General features: G+C 38.2%; 1 protein-coding gene across 4 annotated transcripts in view; it reads left to right on the forward strand.

Moving 5' to 3' along the window:
- Positions 1 to 21755, forward strand: part of PLEKHA7 (pleckstrin homology domain containing A7) — a 143534-nt gene that overhangs the window by 31677 nt on the left and 90102 nt on the right. Inside the window, exon 1 of one of the 4 annotated variants that reach the window (XM_057369292.1) lies at positions 16534 to 17197. The exons of the other annotated variants lie outside the window; for them this stretch is intronic. Coding sequence (XP_057225275.1) covers positions 17127 to 17197 — 71 coding nt within the window. The 5' untranslated portion in view covers positions 16534 to 17126. Of the gene's footprint in view, positions 1 to 16533; positions 17198 to 21755 lie in introns of those variants that run through there. 4 annotated transcript variants of the gene reach the window in all.

Here is a 21755-nt window from a genome sequence, read left to right on the forward strand (position 1 = left end):
TCACATCTGCAGGATGTGTTCCTGGGCACTCAGATATTACAGTGTCCCATCTTCAGTGGCTCTGGTGCAGGCACAGCTTGGCTTTGCTTTCGCTGCATTTTACAGAGCCCATGAGCCCTGGCTTGCTGCAAGTGACAGAGCACTTGATGTGCCTGATCTCTTCCCCCCAGACACATAAAGCCCTTTTCACTGCCCTATTTGATGGTTTCTAAGTGTGGATCATCCAGAATGTAGCAGGGTAGACTTGCTGATACACAGTTAAAGGCTGCTTAAAATGTTTTCTTGTCTTTTCTGGAATTAGCTGTCATGATGTATCCTGACATTGAATTTTGTCTTTTCCACTGCCTTGTTACAGCGGTGGCTTGTGCTGGGTACCTCCTGCTCACTGATCAGTTTACTGCTGGACATTCATTATGCATTATCTCTGCATTTCTCTGCTTTCACTTGTTAGGTCATACTTTGAATCTCATTTTGAATGTCCTGTCGCTCTTGCTTTTTAAAACTTCAGACTTTTTCTTACTTAAATTTGTGTTCAACTCGTTATCTCCTACGTTTTGTCTGATAATTGAAAAAAAAWTTGTTCATGCAGTATTTATCACACGTTACATCTGTGTAAAAATTAGTGTTTTCTGATCGCTTCTAGCAATGAGACTAGACTAGAGGAAAAGATAATTTGGAAAGTAAAGTTTGTCTTGCCAAATACACGTTTTTATTGGTTTTTCTTTTCTCTTTTTTAATTGACTGTTGTTCAATTCCTCTTGCATCCTTTAAGTTGTRGGCTCTCTTATGTCACAATATGCCCATGAATATTTCATTATATTTTTGAAGTGTCTTGCTGAAACCGGTGGAAGTGTTGGTTTCTAATTACATGTGGGTAGTTCTTTCACATAACTGAACTACCRCCATGTTTATAGAAATAAACTAATGTTACATAAAGGAGCAAAAACCTGTAAATTTATATAGGACTCCTATTATTACATTATTTTTATATAATAATGCACACAAATGTCCTTTACAGCAGCAGAGTCTTGATTTTAGGYTATGATTTTTAAACCTAATAACTGKCCTTTCAGGTGGAGGACTTGTCTTTTTGCTCTGCTTCATCTGTTCTGTTTCTTGCTACTGATAATGAGGCAATCCTCCTCTGAAGCTCCAGCTGCTCCCAAGCTTTGCTGCTCATTTGAAAAATCCTGTTAAGCAGAGGAAATATGGTCAAGCCCTGCTGCTGTCTTGGCCAAAATAGCTGTACTGTAAAGGTGTATGGAGGAGAAAATGGGAGGTTTCTGGAGGAATGATAATTTTTTTAGAAACCATAAATGTTTGGGAGATGGGCTGTAATGACAGCTGCTTTTTCTCTGATGTGGTACATGTTTGCTGCTCAGGGAGTGTAGTGCTTAAAAACAAAGATGCTGCTGGTTTGTTTTAATCTTCTTATTGTAAGCCCTCAAATTAAGATATGGCCAGTCTTTTCAGTCAGGGTAATCTGAGTCTGATTGGAGAAAATATGTGTTAACCACCCTCCTTGCTATAGTGAGATAAAACTGCCGAGACACACACACACAAAAATATAGGAAAAGCTTAATTATAGCCAAAAAGCCTTCACTGCTGCTTTTGAGTGTTACAGGAATGTTCAGGTATGCCCAGCCAGAGCAAATACATCCATCCTGCATTTTATGGGTTAGAAACCTGTTCAATTTATGCTTCTCCTAGCTTCTAAATCAGTTCTATCTAAGYCAGACTGGCAATTGTTGAATTTTTCCTTTCTTTATGAATGCTTAKTCTTTCAGTATTTGTTAACATCTAGAAACAGGGTGAGTAGCAGTTGACCTTCATTTTGGTGGAGTTTCAAGGTTGCTTTCTTTAAGCAGTTGGAAATTAATGAGAGATTAATTAATCAGAGATTGGTAAGGTTTTTAGGTGTATTTAAGCAAATCAGGATAGACTTCTGGTCTTTAAACTCTGTAGGTGTTCTAAGAAACAGGTGATGGTTTTGTGCTCTTTTAAAGGCTGTAGACAGATATGAAGCCCGTAACTGAGCAGGAGATTGAGGACATCACTCATTTTCACTCATCAGTGTTTTCTCCCCCGGGAGCTTACTGTCCCTTTGGAAGAGCTGAACAAAACTGTTCATGTTGTCTCTTCCTCACCTGCTGTCTCAGAGGTTTGGGTGACTTTGTACTTCAGATTATTCTGATAGAACTTGTTGTTAAGAAACAGCGTGTGGTGGCTGAGCTGAAGGGGACCTTGGCTGACCTTTTCAAGTGCAAGCAATGAGATTTTGGAAGTAGGAGCCTCAGCAAAGCCATGCTTGCAGCACAGTCTGAAAAGAGTGATTTGCACTAATACAAACTTTTAAACAAAGTCTTTCCAAGCATGGTGATGGTCTTTTTAATCTCAGACCTGTCCTCAACACACACTTAATCAATGTAATTTGTTTATAAGATGAAATTTATGCAGATTTTGAACTCAGTGAATTTTATGCCTTATAAAAGTATGTAACTGGCTATAGATATTTAGTGATTGGAAGGTCRGCAAGACAAAATGCCAGATTTTCAGAATCCCTTTGGCAGTGGGATCTTGCAAGCTATGGTATTGTCCTCTTTGTGGTGCAGGAACACTAAATGCAAACAGAACTTGATGGAAGATGATTCTTCAGAAGAACTTTGTGGTTCTTGATTGAAGCATTAACTCAGTGATTCACACAGATGTGTAGATTGTGCAGTTGTGATAGACTTTTCAAATATCAATATACAAATGATACAAAATGYAATGGAATGTATGGGGGAGCTGCATAAAACTATCATTTGTCTATTTACTCYGTAGGGTACTACTTCTTCTTCCTTSATAAATTGTATGTGTGAAGTAGAATAATACTCCTGTCAAATTCTGGGGACTAAATCTAAAGACTATAAAATAGTGTAGAAATGGCAATGTGAAGAGGGGAGATAAAGGTGGAGAACACAATTTCTGAAGCAGTTGAGATCTCACTTTGGTATGAGTAGGAATGTGCATTGTCGTTTAGCACTTCATCAGAATGGTTTATGCTGCCATCATGAGGAAATTTTATTCTAAGTAGCTGCTCCTGCAGTGTGGTACTTGTTCATCATTTAAACAATTTCCAGTTAAGATTGTTGAAGCACCTTTTAAATGTTTTTCAGGATGCTTACAGAATTGATAGCATACTTTGGATAATTAAATTAGCTAAAAAATTCTTTGGGAATCTTTCAAGCTCAAGCATTTGGAAATAGGCATAAAAGTGAATCTGGGGAGATCTGATGTTCAGGTTCTCTGTGTTTGATAATTTTTTTTTAAGGAAATCTGGTGAAGCCTGTGATGTATTTACCTTCTGACATTTTGAAWTAAAACCCTGAGAACATCTTCCGTAGTCTTCTAGATCCTTATTATGCAGTTTTTAGCCTGCAATGCAGAAGGAAAAGTCTTCTATAATAACACCTCACTTTATGATGTGTCTTTAGGCTGAACAAACACTTGGAAGCTTCTGTAGTAGAATTGCAGTGCTTTTCTCTGTCTTAGATGGCAAAACAAATCTGTTGGAACACAAGTAACCTGGGAAATGTCTTTGACATTTTAGGATGCTAGATCAGGAATTTGATCAGTATTTGAAATATCTAAAGCCAAGTCTTAGATGGTAGTAGTTTCACAGTCTCTGATATTCCAGGTCTAATTTCTTTATAGCACTAAACTTGTCATGCTTGAGGGGATGTTTTCTTGGTTTAGAGAAATCCATTGAAGGGGTTTTTTTTAGGTGTTTTTAAAGACTTGTAGAGCCATTATGATTTTAATTTGAGCTTCTAACAGAATTATGTTTTCTGTGCCAGAAGCTTAGACCTTWTGAAAATTATTCACACAGCTTCATAGGGCTTCAAAGTGTTTCTGTGTGCAGAAAAGCTGTTTAGCATGTTGATACATCCCATGTCTGTGCTGTTTAAGATGATGTACCAAAGCTGGAAGACCAGTCCACAAATCATCAGACATCTTTTGTGCAATCTTGTCCTCTTCAAAGGCCATCAGTAACACAGATCCCATAGTTTAGTGTTTTTATCTGTTAACTTATTATRGTAATCCTTTGGTAGTTCAAAAATTATGTCTCATTTTATCCTTAATATTTCCTTTTTCATTGTTAGTGTAAAAACTAATCTGTCTCCTCTCTTTTAATGAGAAAACTGTTCTGGTATACTGGAGTAACCATGAAGTGAGGTTGAGATCTTTAGCTTGTTTGATCTAAATTCTGTGGGAAAAAAGGTGGTCTTGTTTCATGGGATTTTACTTTTTTTTTAAATATATTCATCAACTATTCCCTTTTTAGAATTTAAAATTAGCATTTAAAAAGTTGTGTGCTTCTTGGTAATGAGACAGTTCTGATTTTCAAGGGGTGGTGAAGATACAAAACAGTACTTTCCACAAAGCCAAAATAAAACTCRAAAAATGTTGAGACGTAATAGTTCCACTAGGAATGGCCAGACTATCTTAGTCTTCTGTGAAAAAAAAAAAAAAAACCAACCCAAAAAAACCAAACCACCAAAACCCGTTTTCCAGATTGCCTGAATGTGACCAGAAGTTTTCATACTACCGACAGTTCTAAATTCAGAAGGTGTCAGGGACAGAAGCAGCAGGTGAAGTATCGGGGATGTCACAGGAGATCTGGAAAACGGAGAAGGAGAAAAAGAGAGAGTTACGAAGATGGTGAAGTTGTTTTGGGAAAACTGGGGGAATCTGAGAAGTGGTTGCTGAAATATCCAAAATAATTGGACAGAACAATAATAAATAACTGCTAAGAAATGTTTTTTAAACATCCCTGTAGGCAAAAAACCTCTTTGCAGGCAGGGGTTGCAAACATTGATTTTCCTGGTGGCTCATTGTGGAGAAGGCATTTATGGCTGATCCTGAAGTGTGGCTGGAAGGATGGGACTGGGGTTTCAGCAATTAGGGTCAGCACTGCAGGAAGGCATTCATCCSCTTGTGCCTCGTGTGGTTCGTGGGAATGAACCATGTGGGAACTGGTGTCAGGTTAAGTGAGTAATTACTGCTACATTTGTTTAAAGTTGAAGAGTGAAAGTTTTTCAGCTGAGCTGAGATGCAGCAGCTTCTTCCTGATGCCTCTTGTTTCTGGTCCAAGGCACCCCCAGGAAGAACTGTCTGGGATGTGTTTGCTGATGTAACATTATGTAAATATTATTTCAAAGCAAAAACAACTTACGGGTGACTATCTAATATTATCATTCCAGGTTGAAATATTCTGCAGTGAGCAGAGATGAATGTTATCTTTTTAAAACTTGGTGAGCACCTGCAATTAAATGTAAAGTAATGAAAAACAAATGTTGAATTAGGATAGATTGTCATTTACTTGCTAGATCTCACCCTCTAGTGTATTGTAATGGAGGTACTTGTACAGCATTTACTCCTAGAACCACTTCTTTGCATGTGTTTTCATATCTCATTTATAAGGTAAGTAAGAAGTAATTAGTAATTTGGATTATTTCCAAACTTTTGAAGTTTTTGATCCTTTGGTGATGAGGGAAATAAAAGCTTTAGGTAAAAGTTTAATTTCTCACACTTACGTTTGGTGAACAGGAAAGGAAACAAGGCTCATTGTCTCACAGATTTTTATTTTATCTTATTTTTAGAATTATATCCCTTAGTAAAACGAATGTGGTAGTTTTGCTTCTTGTTGTTTGCATGTGTTTGTTGCATTTGGTGATAAGAGTAAARCCACAGCAGCTTGGTGACAAATGACACCCCCCTCAGTCCCCTTCTGCTCCCAAATGCAGAAAGAATTTCAGTCACGCATTTGTAACTGATGGTATTTTGACAAGGCTTCTCTGGGTATTTACAGCAAAACAGAACTCATATAAAATACATATACTTTGATGTAAGTGGCAGGCAACGTGTTGAGTTTCTCAAAGGCTGGGGGTTGGCTAATAGTTAATTTTAATTTAACAACTTTTTAGAGAAAATAAGGTAAGCACATCTCTCGCAACTGGATTTCTTAGGAAGAGCTTTAAGGCAAATCTAATTGAAACAATGTGACCCGCTGAAATTAGCATAACACATTAGATAATTGTTTTAACACCACATATTGTTGAGACAAAATTTAGTTACCGAGAGCACTAACAGTGACTTTTCTGATTGGTTTGTATGGAAGTTTGGAACAGGAAAGTTTTAAACTTACTGAAGCTTTTAGAGCAGAAGTAATTTGATATTTTGAAGGCAGTTCTAAAATAAAACATAATAATTCCTGATAATTTAGTTGCTTTCAAATAAGGAGTCATGGAACATATCAGTGCTCTTTTAATAAACTTCATATCTCATGAAAGTGCAAAGATTTTTAATTCATGCATCTGAGGAGAAATTTACAGGTTTAATCCCCCCATCCCTGACATGCTCCAATTTTAGAAGAATTTCCATTAAAATCATGCTTGCAGTAACTGTTTGTGCTTTGTTTCAGATAATGAATCTGAGTAGGGATATATTCTTGAAAGAATGTATTTAATTTGGCTCTGAAGAACAAGCTGATGAACTTTTTCTAGATGGGAAGGAACCCAGGAGGTGTTTGTCTGTAAACTGAACTCTGCAGAGCTGCTGTGGTCTCCACACAGAGGTTGTGTGGCCAGGGACAGATGCTGAGAGCTAATTAATGTGATGCATCATTTAAACATCTGTTTTCTGATTTTAGCAAYTACCTGGGATATAATACCATAATTATGGTTTCCTGATCTATGTTGATTCAAATTTATTGCCTTTGTCTTGAAAMAAGTGAAAAGAAATGAAGGAATGATGGCACTGAATGGGTGTGGTCATGGTACGGCACCTTGAGCAGGTTTTAACTTCAATGTAAAATCAACTAACATTAAGTGCTCAAACTCACATCAGTTACATAAATCAAATTAATTATGGTTTGTTTCTCTTAAGCCAGTCTGAAGCAGTGAAACCAATATAAAGACCAGTTCTGGTCCTTTTCCTCGTGTGGCTGACCCGCTGGGAGGAAATGATGGCAATGTAGGCGGTGTTCTGCTCTAATCTTCTTCCCTCCCCTTTCTTTCTTTCCCTGGGCAGAAAGAGAGGAGTGAAGGCATTAATGAATTCTTCTCCAGCAAATAGGGAGAGGGCAAGCATGGTCCTTTTTAATGACTGTGCTTCATTTTTGAATGCTTATGAATGCTTCAGGCTTAATCATGAGAACTCTTAATGGCTGACTGGAGCTGACAGGTCTGCAAACAGTGCCATGACAAGGTATTATCTTAGCTATCAGTGTTCAGYGCTTGCAGAAAAAGAAAAAGCTTGTAATGTTTTGTTTGAAACTGTATTTTTTCCTCTGTGCCGTGTGCTAAATGCCTGAGGTAATATGAGGATTTTGTACTGATCTCTTGCTAACCTTTCCGAGTTTTCCATCCTGAAACTTTAAATGTGTGCTCTTGACTTAGTAGCGTGTTTTGCGAAGTTTGCTTTGTGATTAGAAAGCCTGCCTGAAAGTTGAGTGCTGTTATCCTCAATAATTAGGGCAGTGAGTGTCAGATATTCCTACCTTTCTCAAAGGAGTTGCATTCCAGGTGTGTGAATGATCCTGGTGAGAAGGGTAGGGTTGTTTCTTGGTCTTCATAGACTTAGCCTTCAAACTGATGCTTAATTCTTATCACAGAAAATAAGTATTTGCATGAATTCCAAAGAATTTAAACAAATTCTATCATGAAGGGGGAAGAATGGAAGTATTTCTACTGTCTTCTGAAGTAATGAAGTTGCTGTAGCAACCCRAAGCTTAGTTGCAAATGAAATCATGCCTTACCTTGGCTTTTTCTTATAATGCTGAGTCATAGGTTTCATTGTCCAAGTTTGAGTCTAAATCCTTCACCTTTTTGTCCTTCTTGTTCTCTGGAGGAGAAAATAAAAAAAAAAAAACAAAACAACCTTCTCTTTTGACATAGCATCTGATGTTAGATGCTGTAAACATGGATAATTTCACAGGCTTCAGAAGATTAATTAAAATATAATTAGTGATTTTTAAGTGTGTGTGTAATTCAGTGTACATGTTAATGGATGTCCTGTTTGTCTGCTCTGTTTTGCATAGAAATGCATCTCATGCCCTTGAAAGCACGTGGCCCCTGTTACCTTGTGTTGTTGCCATTCCTGGTGCTTTTAGATATTTCATTTTTTTGTTTTTGTAAATGTCACTGTTCTTTTAGGATTCTGTGCAGCCCATTCAGTTCCTAACAGGGTGACTGTGTGTCAACTGTGTGTTGTATATTGCATAATTTCATGGTTAAGTTTAACTTCTTCCACTASAAGATTTATAATAATGAAAATAATAAGCATGCAACAGATTCCTATGTAATGGATGTAAAGGATTCTTTGGCACTTTTTTCCCTGAGATTAATGTGACATATGGAAGAAAATGCCAAAAGTAGTTAAATGAAGTTCATACACAGACACAGAATGAAGAGCTTGAATGGTTCACTGCTTAAAAAGACTAGTATGAAATATTTACATTTCAGAGAATAGGTTTAATTCTACTTTAGTTTGTAATGCTGAATTCTCATTTAGTGGCACATGAATTGACCTAGAAAATAAAAATTTTGCTATGCAAATTGAATTTCTTAAGTGCAAATAYGAGTGTAATAAAAAGTGCCATCTGTCTAATTAAGCTAATTAAATATTTCTTCAGGGAGGTTGGTAAGACATAAAATTGATTAAAACTATGTATGCAATGTTTCTGTCTTTTAAGACAAAAACCTCACCCTTTTTAGTAGTCCAGRTGTGCCTGTGGGGACGAATAAGTAGAATTCAGTAGATGTAATCCAAGAATGGATGGATGCATTGTTTCTTTTTTAAGGCGTAGATTATAATACATTAAGTTGATAGCGATAAAAAGTCCTGGAATGATTTAAATGTGGAGTTTTCAGAATACTTTTGTGTAGTTTTAGGAATGAATTTTATATTTTCCATAGTGTGAACTCTTATTTTTTTCATCCTTTTGACCTTCAACTGATTTTAATATGTTGGCACCAATGCTAAAAATATTTTATCAAGAATATTTCAGATTACTTCTAACAGTGGTAATAACTGAATGCAAGCCAGCTCTGGTTTAGAAGCCTTAATTAGGAAAACTTRTTTGGGAAGTGGTTTCATTTATCATCCTGACCTCAGGAGTTTGTACACCCAATCATTTCTTTTTACTTTTGTTCTTCTGAGGGACATCAAATTATACAAAATGCCAGCGTTAAAGTGAGGTGGCAGTGCCACATTGGTAACACTTTCCTGTCACCTGACACGTGATTTGCACCATTTGCAAGGCATTGCAGTTCCAGTTTATTTTGAATAGGTTATTGCAGATAAGAATTTATCAGGGCTGTTAACCTAAAATATGTCTCGGTTAAAAAGCACACATGTGAYGGTCCCCTTATGTAGAAGACTGATTTATCCTGAACCTCAAAAATAGACTGTCTGTATTTGTAATCCTACAAGAAGTGTATTGTTTACTCTGGAGCCTCATCAAGGGCCAGCAGGCTCAAGTTTGGATGGCATTAAATCAGCWTCTGTTTAGTTTGTATTAATAAACTGTCTGTGGAGAGAGAAATTTGCTATGTTCTGGTAGCTCCCACGAGTTAATATTTGTTTGTKCCATGATGGAAAGTAACCTTGCTTTCTAAATTCAAAGTCATTCTAAAAATTGCTTATAATATCAGCATTCTGACTTCTGCWTATGTTTTAGGTGACTGTTCTGGTTAAATCACTTCAGTGCAATTTACTTGCATGCATGCTCAGTTTTTAGATTTCCTATTTTTAGCAAAAGTTAACTCTTTTGAAGTTTGTTTGGCTGACTCAGGGTTTTGGTGCTTTTTTTTTTTAAATTCAATCATTTTAGTTTGTTTTCTGTTCAATATTTGCATGTCACTTGGCAGGAAGTATTTGTCTCTATCTAGTATAATTCATTTTTAAGTAGGATAAAGTAGCTTAATCCCATTTCTGGCTCTGTGTATTTTTTTTTCTATATGTATAATAATGTCATGTCTTCATGAATGCTATTTTTCTGTTTTTTATAAAAGTCATTTCAGATTTAAGAATATGTAATTATTTCATAGAGTGAGGGACTGTAATTTGATTCTCACATTATCTTTGAGCAGAAATGTGCAATACCTGCCGATTCTATGGTGCACGAGATTTATACTCTTGTATTTACAAATGCAGTGAGCAGAAAATAGAACTGTCACTCTGAAATGGTCTCTGTAGAAGGTCAATACCTGGTACAGGCTTTAGCAATCTTTGCTCTGTAGAACTATTTGGAAAAGTCTTGTATAGATTGGTAATGCTGATGAATTTCCTTTTGTGAAAAACTATGCAGGATTCTGGTTTTGTTTGGATTTTTTTTTTTGGATGGTTTTGCTTGATTTGTTTTGTCAGTCTCCCTCTGGCCATGATGATGGTGTGGATTCATCCTTTCAGCTCTGATGGATTTCAGTCATGGGGGATCTGCAGCCCTTTTCCACCAGCCTGGTGTGCCTGACCTGAGCTGCCTTTGAGTGAGTGGGTGGCACCCCTGTGACTGCCAGGGCTGTGGAACTGGGGGAAAGAGTGCCCAGTTCTTCAATCACCTCCTGCCAAAGCYACTGTGAGGGCAGTGCCAGACCCACCAAACTCCTGTGCTGAAATGCTGTCACTGATGCTCACTGTGGCAGCTTGTGCTGCCTGTGAACCTCGTGTTTTCCTGGAAGAACAGTCTCCCCTTTGCTGGTCATGGCTGTGTGAGCAGGTGCTGTTTGCTCTGTTACCTGGGCAAAGGTTGTGGGGACAACAGAGAGAGAAYGTGCTGGTGGAGGGTAACATTTCCTTCTGGTGTTGAGGGTGACATCATCCCCCAGAGTTTACCTAGGGCAGAATTCAAGGATGTGCAGCGTGGGGTGACTGATATCTGTGTGCCCCAGGCTCTCTCCAGGGATCAGGTGAATCCTGGAAACTGTGAATCCTGGAGCTTAGTTTCCAGTTGCAGGTCACTTGAGGCTAATTGTTCCAGCTGGAATTGCAGTTGGAGAGGAGGGGAAGGTCCTAAGGAGGGTCCTTTGCCCTTCTTGTCTAGGTCATGGTCAATGGCTTTATGTCTGTGTTATTCCATGACTTAATTTACAGCTCAGGTGTTCCTCCCTGCCCCAGAAGACATCCTGGTGTTTTACCGCTGACAAGAGCTTCTCCTGTTCCTGCTGCAGATTGTTACAGAGCATTTCAGACAGCTGCAGGGCAGAATGGAGTGGCTGGGAGCACGGCACCTGCTCACACAGCAACCTCATTGTGGCTCTGGGTGCGCAGGCAGGAGGGTTCACTGCTCCAGTTCAGCAGGACAGGGTTATCTCTCTGCCAGGCAGGGTGCCAGCCGGGTTTGGTTACTCATGAATCAATGGAGAACCTTTGGCCACAAGGAAGARTTGTTTAGCTTCTGCCTGAGCACTTGCTGAACAGTAAAGAAACACGCATTGGCTATCTGGCATCTAGATTCCAACTGCAGTTTGTTAATTATTCTAGTGCATGATTTTTTCCCATGTTTGCTCTCACACTGTGTGTGTGAGAGCTGTTGGGAATTTTGACAATTCGTGACTGACTGCTGAAACATCTGGTTAAAAGTTATAAAGTAGCTGAAATAAATGATGGTGGYTGTATTAATGTGCAAAGCCTGAAGATGGGCTCTGTCTCTTGAGCATACAGAGAAGAGTAAAAGGAATGGAGCATTCAGCTAACTGAATAACTTGCAGGAAGAGTGAAAAAGGAAGGAGGGCAGCGTGTCACCTCTGGTTTGGGCACAAAGGCCAGGAAGGTGTGATTTCAACTCTTAATGGCAGTGTGTGATTAAACTGTGCCTTTTGCCTGGCTGAATTGCTGGAATGTGTCAGGTCAGTGGAGGCTGTGCAACTCCTGATAGCTGGAATGGCTTTTGGCTAAYGCTGGGTAGATGGCCTTGCAAGCCACGGTGGTGGTGTTGGACTCTGAGCATCTTTACAGCCTGGCTAGTAAAGTGGCCAAGAACAGTTTTATTTTTGGGCTAAAAAATAAATCTTGTTTGGATAAGAGTTTAATAACTCTGGTTCTAGGTTGGAGAAAAAAACAATAAAATACTTTTTCTTAATCCAAGTTTGAATGTCTGGAAGGACTAAGGTGTCAAGTAGACATGTCAGTCTGGTAGCTTCACCATGACTTYTCAGATATTTAAGAGTAAATTCTAGACTTTTTTTTGAGATGTAGGAATTATTGCTCTCCACAGCTGCCTGAAAGGAGGCTGTAGCCAGGTAAGGGTTGATTTCTTTCCCAGGAAACCAGTGACAGGACAAGAGGAAATGGCCTCAAGCTGCACCAGAGCAGATTCAGGTGGGACATCAGGAAGAATTTTGTCACTAAAACGGTTGTCAGGCATTGAAAGACTGCCCAGGGAAGTGGTAGAGTCACCATCCCGGGGTTGTTTAAGAAACAGCTGGACGTGGCACTCAGTGTTGTGGTTTAGTTGACACTTTAGTTGTTGTGGTTCAGGGTGGTGTTCCATCAGAGGTTGGACTGTCTGATCTTGGAGGCTTTCTCCAGCATTAATRGCTCTGTGATTCTGTGCCCTTAAAACAAAGCTTCTGGATGCAGAAATGTGTCTGCACCCAAAATACAACCTACTGCTATGTCTTGCCATTACTTTTACTTTGCTATTCCTTGAAGGACAAATCCTTAATGGAAATAAATTCCTTAKATTTCACATACTTTATACTTCAAGGCCCTTATTATTTCTACTTTATGGAGTTCCATCAGTCTTGTCAGCCTGTGTGATTGCAGAGAGGAGTGAGTTGGCATTTTACCTTGCAGAAGATGTCTTCATCTTTTCCTTTCTTTTCCTCGCCGGGAGGGTCCTGAGCCACTGGAACAGTTTGCCCAAAGAAACTGTGAATGCCACATCCCTGAAAGTCAAGACCAGGCTGGATGGGGCTCTGAATAACCTGATCTGTGGAAGGTATTCCCATCCATGGAAGGGGGGTTGATCTTTAAGGACCCTTCCAATCCAAGACATTCTATGCGAAATATCCTTTTGAAGGAGTTTTTAATTTCCAGTTGGGCCCCATGTTAGCCCCTGAAAGGCTGGGTAGGTCAGATGAAAAGGTATTGAGGAAATTTTTTAAAAAAAATGGGGGAAGAAAAAGAGAGACCAACTTTTTCCTTGATATCCACATGAGAGATTTGAACTCTACAGGTTATTAACACTTACTAGCAACAGAAACACTATTTAGTTGAGTTGTTTGACCAACAAGTTTARGAGTGCAGCAGAGATTTTGCATTGTCATTGAACCCACTAGTCTGCCTCAGGGAAGAGTAAAAGAGACCATCAGCAGTGAGGTTAGATGGCTTTCTCACATGGGTTTTTTTCTCCCAAGTTGTTTACAAGTCCTCTTTTCTTCCAGCCATCACTTCTGTGTTATTTGTTTAGTTAGGTTTTGGGAATTTAGTTAGGTTTTGGGGTTTTTTTTGTTTGTTTCTTTTTCCCTATGTAAATATCCAGTTAGTCTTTAAGTCTGAATGAGTTTTGAATTTACAGTGATAGTGTCCTCCTTCAACTGCAAATTTGCCATTATTCTTTAGTCTTGTTGAATATTTCTTTATTCTTGTGTTTTGTACAGAAAGGAAGGAAAGACTTAGATGACATAACAAAGTACTGCTCGTTATATTGAATATCTTTGTAATATTTTCTTTATGAACAATACTGTTATTTTCAAAAGGCTTCTAGTTTTTTTTCCTAGATTTCTTGTTTTCATTCTAATTCACTGTCTAATTTATTAGACACTCATGTAGCAGGCAGGGAAATATCAAATATAGCAGTTCAGAAGGGAGTAAACGACTTATGGTATTGATATTACAATAATTTCTGTGTGACAATTCTATTTTTATGAATACTGAACRTTTTATATGCATTTTGATATACAATCACATAATTGTCTACAGTATGCCTGCTCTCTGTTCTAGACTTGATGAGATTGATTTAGATTCCAGTAATGAAGTTAGTTTGTATTTCTTCTTCAGCCTGACTTGACTTTAAACAAATTTTCCATTAATTTACCAAGGATGCTAGTTGTTTGAAATACCTGAAAGTGATCATGAACTTGATCTTCCCCAATGTTTCACCCTCCCCTTGCTTTTTCAAGTTTTTCATATCTTTTCAGTATCAGCATTAAGTGCTCCAACAGGTCACTTCCTCCAGTAAATTCTGGAGCACRCAGTATTTGAGTCTCAAACTTTCTTTGTTTAGTTTTGTTCCAGCAGAATGAGAAGTGTTACATGGCATGCTGTGCCAGACAATACTAATTATTACTGTGGTTATTTTTAAGTGAGCTCYTTGGCTCTGAAACACGGAAGTAAATTTCCAGCAGACATGACTGCAGTTGGAATGAAATCCACTTGTCTCTCTCAGTGGAGGTGGTGTTTGGCAGGTGAGGTCTGGATCCCAAAAGTACCTATGTTCTGCAATCCAGCCTGCTTGTGGAATGAAATTAAAGGGGCACTTGTTGAATGTTGAATATTTCATGGTGTGGAGGCTTTCTCTTTGGTCCTAACCAGATTTTTTCTTTCTCCTTTTCTCTGTTTTAAGCCACACTTTCCCTTTCTGTTTCCAAATCACTTGTGTGATACCAGGGAAAGATTCTGCTTCTGTAAAGATCAYCCTAAATACAGTTTTTGTCTGCCTATTGTCATCTCACTTATCTCCATCTTTAAATGCTGTGGRATGCTGTCCACCCATTTGAAAATTACACTTTCCACCGTATTTTAAAATTTAAATGGCTTTTATATTTAAATTGAAATTTCAGAGCTATAATGCTTCTGTTGTGTTAGAGCTAGGAGCAGGAGACAAAAAAAATGCACTCTTCTGAATATTCCCACACATCTTTTCCCTCAAATGCTACAGCTGTTTTATCCCTTMATAAATCTTTAATCAGAGGATTTCAATACTTAATTACAAAAAAAAAAAAAATAACCTCACATCATTCCTTTGCTGTCAGGCAGTATTTTCATTATTATGGTGATAAGCTAGGCATTAAAGGACTATGTGATTTTTGCAAAATGTCATGGCAAGCCATTGGCAGCCTCCAAGACTCCTAATTTATAAGCCTGTAACCTGCCGACTTGACACTAACATTCTTTTTCAGCTGGCAAATCCAATGGAAATATCCTAAATCCCGGCTGGGACTAGGAAGAATTATTCTGAGATCAGAGTTACTGCATAAATGTGCTAATTCTGCCATTATCAGTGCTGAGAAGACACCAAATAAAAGATGAGTGAATACACAGATTAAAGTGAAGTGTGTTTGGGGATGTGCACGGAAGGTGACTCCTCAGGGCATGTCCCTCAGGAGCTGTGGCCATGGGGATGAAAGTTGWCAGTACTTACCCTAACATCCCTGCTCAGGCAAGGGTGACTTGCACAGGTTTAGTAGAGTTTTCTCTTCCTCTCACACGCAGGCTAATTTTTTTGGTGTTCCCCAAGTGGTTTTTGAGAGTCGTGGGTTTTGGAGTCAATGCTCTGTACTAAACATGAGAGGGATGATGCTTTTTCAAGTCTGTTTGTAAAAATTCAGCTGRTACCACAACATCATTTGTGCTTGAATTGCCTTCTTAAGCTCTTTCTTTACAGCCAGGAGAGAGAGAAAAATCTATGCAAAATTACRTACCTAGAAGCTTCTTTCTTTAGACGTATCCAGTTGAGCAAATTAAAAAAAAGCCAAACCCCAAACCCTTTTCTGGGTGGACTGTGCTCTCTTTGTTTTCCTGGCAYTTTTATAGCACTTCAGCAACTGSAGCCCTATGCAGTGACCTATGTCTTTGAAGACAGACTTTAGAAGKTAACTCAGATAGTGGCAAAGTTTTTGTATCATTTTTCTGATGACTGAGATATTGATTACGAACTTGGGATAAACCAGGTAAAATTGATTATTATTTTTCCAAAATTGAGACGCACAATTCAAATATGAGAATAAACAGTGTGTTGTGGGGTAGAAGTATCAAACTCAATGTTTTAATGTTTTCCAGTGTAGCTAGCGTAGGTAATGAAATAATTAAAAAAATCTCTTATTTAAAATTTTGCTTAAATTAAGGAAATCTGTGTGTGAGGGCACTGTACACCTTCCTTCAGAGCAGTGTGGATAGATAATAATTTAAATCTATTTGACAGCAGTCATGCCACTGGGCAGTACTGTGTCTACTCACATGCCTTCCTGCTTTCCAGTAGTCTTTTTCTCTCTTGAGGAAGGCATGCCCAAATAMCTTTAATGCAACTTACCATTGTACTGTATATCAAAAGGAATCTTGCTTTTGATATTTCTTTGATTTAAGCAGTAGTAAAATACTGCAGGAATGCATGCACATAATTTTATTTCTATATTCAGTTGCTTAAATAATGTGGTTTAAGATTGCACCTCCTATCCTTCTCTCTTGCTTTCCCATAGCTGAGGGTGTAGCATTAGAGGATTCTTCTTTAGCAGGGAAAGCTCAGTATGATTTTTCACGCTACCGTGGTGTGCAGTGCAATCTGATCTTGCTTATAAAACAATAGCATGCAGCGTGCATTTAACTGAAATTTCTGGATGACGTTTTTGTCACCAAGTTCAAGGTCACGGATCTGATGCGTTCAGAAGGCAATTCTGGTAAAGGGCTGAACTGATGTTTCACCTGCAGCGTGGCTGTTCATTAGCTGATCGGAGGGATTTGCGGCATTGGCAATAAGTTGTGCTGGTTGCTGGCTGCCTGCCAGAGCAGGGCTGCTGTTCCAGGTCTCTGCCTGAAAGGCACCGTGCTCGCAGCAAGAATGCGGTGCAGGGCTCTCTGTCGAGCCCAAACCCACGGGCTGTCCTTGCCTCGCTGAGACAATTGCGTGTTTATGATTTTGTAGTATGTGATGTCATGAGGGTGTTGGCTTTTAGGAATTTCACTACTGAGGAAGCAGTTTGAAATGCAGGCAGAATCCTCGAGACCTTCGGAGATGCACTTGGTTTCTTTTTAGTTAGCTCTGAACAGAGGTACAGATGGATGCGTGCGTACATATTTTTTTTAGTAAGGAATTAACATATGGAATATAGAAGACATTTAAGTGGATACAATACCTGAAGGCAATGTCGAGCCAGTCTGGATTTTCAAACTCTGTTCCTCTACCAGGATATCCATTCTACCAGGTGTCATGCAGGTACATCGTGTTTTAAGTTTTACCTTTTAATGCAGTTGCATATATAGAGCTGTAGCATGATGATTGTGTTAACTGTTTTTTTTTTTCCATTTCTTTGTTCTCAGAAAAAAAATTATGCTCCAAAAATTTTTGGAGAGTTAAGAAGCTGAAAATCATAAATATAATTTTAGAATGTTATGTGCTTGGCATTATAACTAAGTTCACATTTATTTAAARCAAGTATTTTTTATTTCTAAACATACTAAATATTTTCAGAGTTTTTTCTAACTGGAAAAATGAAGTTGTAACCGTGGAGATTTTTTAAAGTGAGTTATGTATTCAGATATTTCTGCCATTTATTAGGAATCAGATATCTACAATGTTGAGAAAAGGAAATGATACAGGTTTCTAAAACAATAATGATTTTAAGTCTTTCCATGTATAATTACATAAGGTAAATAAACAGAAGTACTTACTGACATTTTGCTTTTAAGACAATTCACACGAAATTTGCACATGGGAAAGGGTGATAACGCCAGTGTTGTGGTAAAGCTAAATTGTACAAGCTTCTTATTTTATCTTTGTGACTCAACAGTCCTGTTTTGTTAAAAATCTTTCCTTCTGAAAGTGCTATATAACAGTTTTCTAGTGAATGGGCTGGATTCGAACCATGAAATTACTCTTCCTGCTGTAGAAGACTGTAATATTGCATAATAATTGGAGGGAATGTGTTAYAGTACTTGTGTGGCTGAAAGAGCTCAGGTTTCTGGCACACCTTAATACAGGAATGTTATCACTGTTTATTGTGTCTAAATCTGGAGTCCCTGCAACAGTAACAKAGGGAGGGGAAATGGGAGTTAGGACATGAGTTTTTTCCTATTACTCATTTTTCGGTAAGACATAGGAAGAGGAGGATAGGAGAACAAGTTAATTATTAACATACCCAGACCTAGAGAATGAGCCTGACAGTTCATAAGCTGCAGCATGGACAGTGGTGTGGGTTAGTTTGGTAAGGCTGTAGTGATGGTCACTTATGAATAGAAACAAGGGTGTTCTGCATAGTTTTAAGTAAACACTTTTTTGGTATGTTTTCTTGAAATAAAGTCACATATTTGTGTCTCTGCAGCACTACTGAGGCTGTCTGCTCAAGGRTGCCAGTAAGGTTTTATTGAACCCAGAGTCAGCCCTTGAGAGGTCAACCACAGTGAACTCTTCATAGCTGGTTGTCCTTTTACCTAACTTTAGTGGATGCTGAAGTCTAGTAACCTTTCTCATTATTTATTTATTTTTTAATTTTTCYCTGGCCATTTTTTGTGATAAGAGGCATGAATAAGCTGGAAATTAGACAAGGGAAATTCAGTAAGTAGCAGCTGATGTGAAAACGTTCTCTTCCCATCCATGTGTTAGGTGCTTAGTCAAACTCACAGCTTTTTACTCCTGTTCCTCAAGATCAGAATGTCCAGAGCCAGAGCCCAACTCCCAAGTTTTCACAGTGACCTTCTGGCCAAGAATGAAGGTCTCATGAGTGTGTTCCAAGTCCTCTRTTGTAAAAAGAGGTAGAAGTTCCTGAACTTTTGGATCCCCATTGCTTATCTGCATTTTGGTTTTAATTCTCTCCTTTCTGTTTCTTACATGTTTTTAAATAATTATTCAGCATTTAATGAAGTCTGTGTTTTATAATTTTCAGATAAGAGAATTAGTTTCTGTTATATGCAGCTGAGCATATTAAGTTCCTGTTTTACATACATAAAATTGGGTGGACTTACTTCCTTTAATGACTAAGTCATTCTGACTGTGGAACTCTGTTTCAGTTGAAAAAGAACCTATAAAGAGAAATTCCTTACATTACATTACACACAGACATTAAAACCACTGATATCTGTAAAATGTAAAATTAGTATTCCTGCAGATCTTTTAGAGCTCAGTGCAGAATTTTTTTTTTTCAGAATAGTAACACACATCCATTTTTGCTTGGGGAGTAATGTGCCTTACAGAGACAGGGCTGAATTAGTCTCCATTGCACTGTAGCTGTGGTATTCTGGTGAGTGAACTTTTCCCCAGTAAAATAAATAGGCAGTGGGGCTGATTTTTGTCATCATTGGTTGGTGATCATGATTGGTTTGTGATCTCTGTGGAGTGGGAAGGTTGGTGTGCATTATGCTAAGCTTGTACCTTGACAGAGACATTAAATCTGCTGTGGCTGACTATTGGGATGGCAYAGAACAGAGCTCTGGAACAGCTCTCTCCTCAAAAAACTTTGTGGGATTTTTTTTTTTTTGTAGATAAAACTAATTCTCTACAGATCAGAGCTGTCATTGGTGTTGCATTATGTTTAGAATGGATGGTGCTTTCTGTCACCCATAAAGCATAATAGTTTTGGAATAACATTTTGTGGAAATGCAGAATGAAGCAGTAATGGCAGCCTGTTCTAGAGGAATGCACAGTCTGTGTTTTGTGTGTTTATGATTTTCTAAGGTTGCTCAAGGCCTTGTTCATCTTGGAGATGACCAAGGTGCAGTCCCCAAAACTGGATCACTTGAGGTGGCAYGGCCTCTTGGTTGGCTGTGGATTATGGCATTACATAAATCAGGAGTTCAACTTGGGGACTGTGTTTTTTGAACCATATTTTGATTCATTTTTGGTATCATTGCAATGAAGAATTGGTGTTTCTTAGGAGCTTTTCCCTATTTGAACAAAATTTACAGATTAATACAATTTATTTTGAGTGTGATAAAAAATACCTGATTTTTTCTTTTGTGAGGGCACAACAAAAGATATCTGATCAAGATATTAGCAGTAGAAAGTGGTCCACAGGACTGAAAAACACTTCAAGTATTTATCATCTTTGTTCTGTTACAGATTTGATGTTTTATRTAAAAATTTAAGGAAAACATGACCATCTATAAGTCATCTGCTCCAAGAAGGTAGCAGCAAATATAAAATTTGTTGTTAAACTTTAAATGCTAGCCAAAGTAAGCCTGCAAGGAAACCTGCTATCACTCTGGCTAGTATGGCATCAGCCAYGTAGCTTGCATTTTTTCACTTGCTTCATGGTGTAACATTGGGTTTTCTTTGTGTGTCATATGGTGCAGAAGGAAGTCTGTTCAAAAGCCTTTCAAAATATTCTTACCATGTTTGATTTTCATAAACTTAATCAGCAGAGATTAAGAACAAAGGCTGCACTCACGTCTTCCTTCCAGTTACCCTGGTATGGCAAGAGCTGTTTATTGTAAGAACATTTGCTATCTCTCATTGCTTTAGGCTGCTAGACAAGGAGAGCGTGGTCTTGTGAGTGTTTCTCTGGCAAAGAGAAGATGTCTGGTGTCCYAGACATGTTTTATGGGGGAAGCCAGAGCATTTAGATCTACTGGGATATCAGCAGATTGGAGCCATTATAGAAAACAATCCTTGTTTTTGTTTGCCACACAAAAACACGTTCAAACGCAGCTTTGAGTAGGAGGAGTTAGATCTCTCTCCTCACATGGAGATGTGAGATAATGTAGATCCCATCCCTGTCTCAACTTTGGAGCAGTTACTGGGGTTTTAATGATGCAGCTGGAGTTTTGTTTCATAAGAAGTTATCCTAACCTTTGTCCTAACCAATGTTAGAATCTTCTGCATCCCCGTGTGATACTGGAATTGTACGTGTTGTTGTACCTTTTCTCTCTGCTAATAAAGAAAAGGGGGAAAACACAGCTATCCAGTTGTTGATGGTGAAAACTTGTAATCTTGTGAATTGAAGATGAGTCAATTGCATCTGTGCAGTTGGTTCTGAATGTAGTTAATGCCAATTGCATCCAGCCACAGCAATATCCTAAGTAAGCTACTACAGCTGCAACTAAGCAACAAATAGCCAGGGCTTATCTGTGGAAAGGGAAGAGATTTTGCAGCATTAAGGCACTGCTTTGCTTTTAAAGAGGGAGCCACTGCCCATTTCAAATGTTGCCTTTTATTAGAATCCATTTCTTCAATGMAAAAAAAGAAGAAAGGTGCTATATTTTAGACAGAGGAATAAATCTTGATCACTTCTGCATTGTGTGGTGTTAAAAGACACTAAATGCTTTTAAAGAAACAAATTTTCTGTGTTTTCTTTGTCGCAAAATTTGACAAGTTTACCTAAATTAAAACCTTTTGAGAAATAATGCRCCCATGTAAACAGTAATGAAAAATAACAAAAATTATATTGTAGTATTTGCTTGCTTGTTAGGGGAAGTCCTGTTGTGAATATTCAGCAGTAGGCAYGTGTGTGACAGGGATTTACAGTTGCATTTTTCTTGGAATAAGTAAATCAGTTGAGCAAAACTTCCTGTGTTTTATGTTGTGTTGGTTCAGAGCTGTTGCCTTTCCTCTGTAGGGAGAAGAGGAGGAGAAAGGGGAGGGCAGAGTTTTTGACTAAATGGACAAAATATATTCAAGAACATGGTGTGGTAAATTCAAGCTGACCTTATAAGCTGCTTCCCCACAGAATTTGATTTTTATATATGGCTACAACAAAATGTAGCTTTCATGTTAGGAGAGGGAGGTTGGCCTCTGGTTTTTAGATGGATAATTCCTTCTTCAGGGCTTGGGAAGAACTACY

Source organism: Malurus melanocephalus, unplaced genomic scaffold (genome assembly GCF_030028575.1).
Source record: "Malurus melanocephalus ecotype Western Australia unplaced genomic scaffold, MMel_1.1 scaffold_106, whole genome shotgun sequence".
NCBI classification, from domain to species: Eukaryota; Metazoa; Chordata; class Aves; order Passeriformes; family Maluridae; genus Malurus; species Malurus melanocephalus.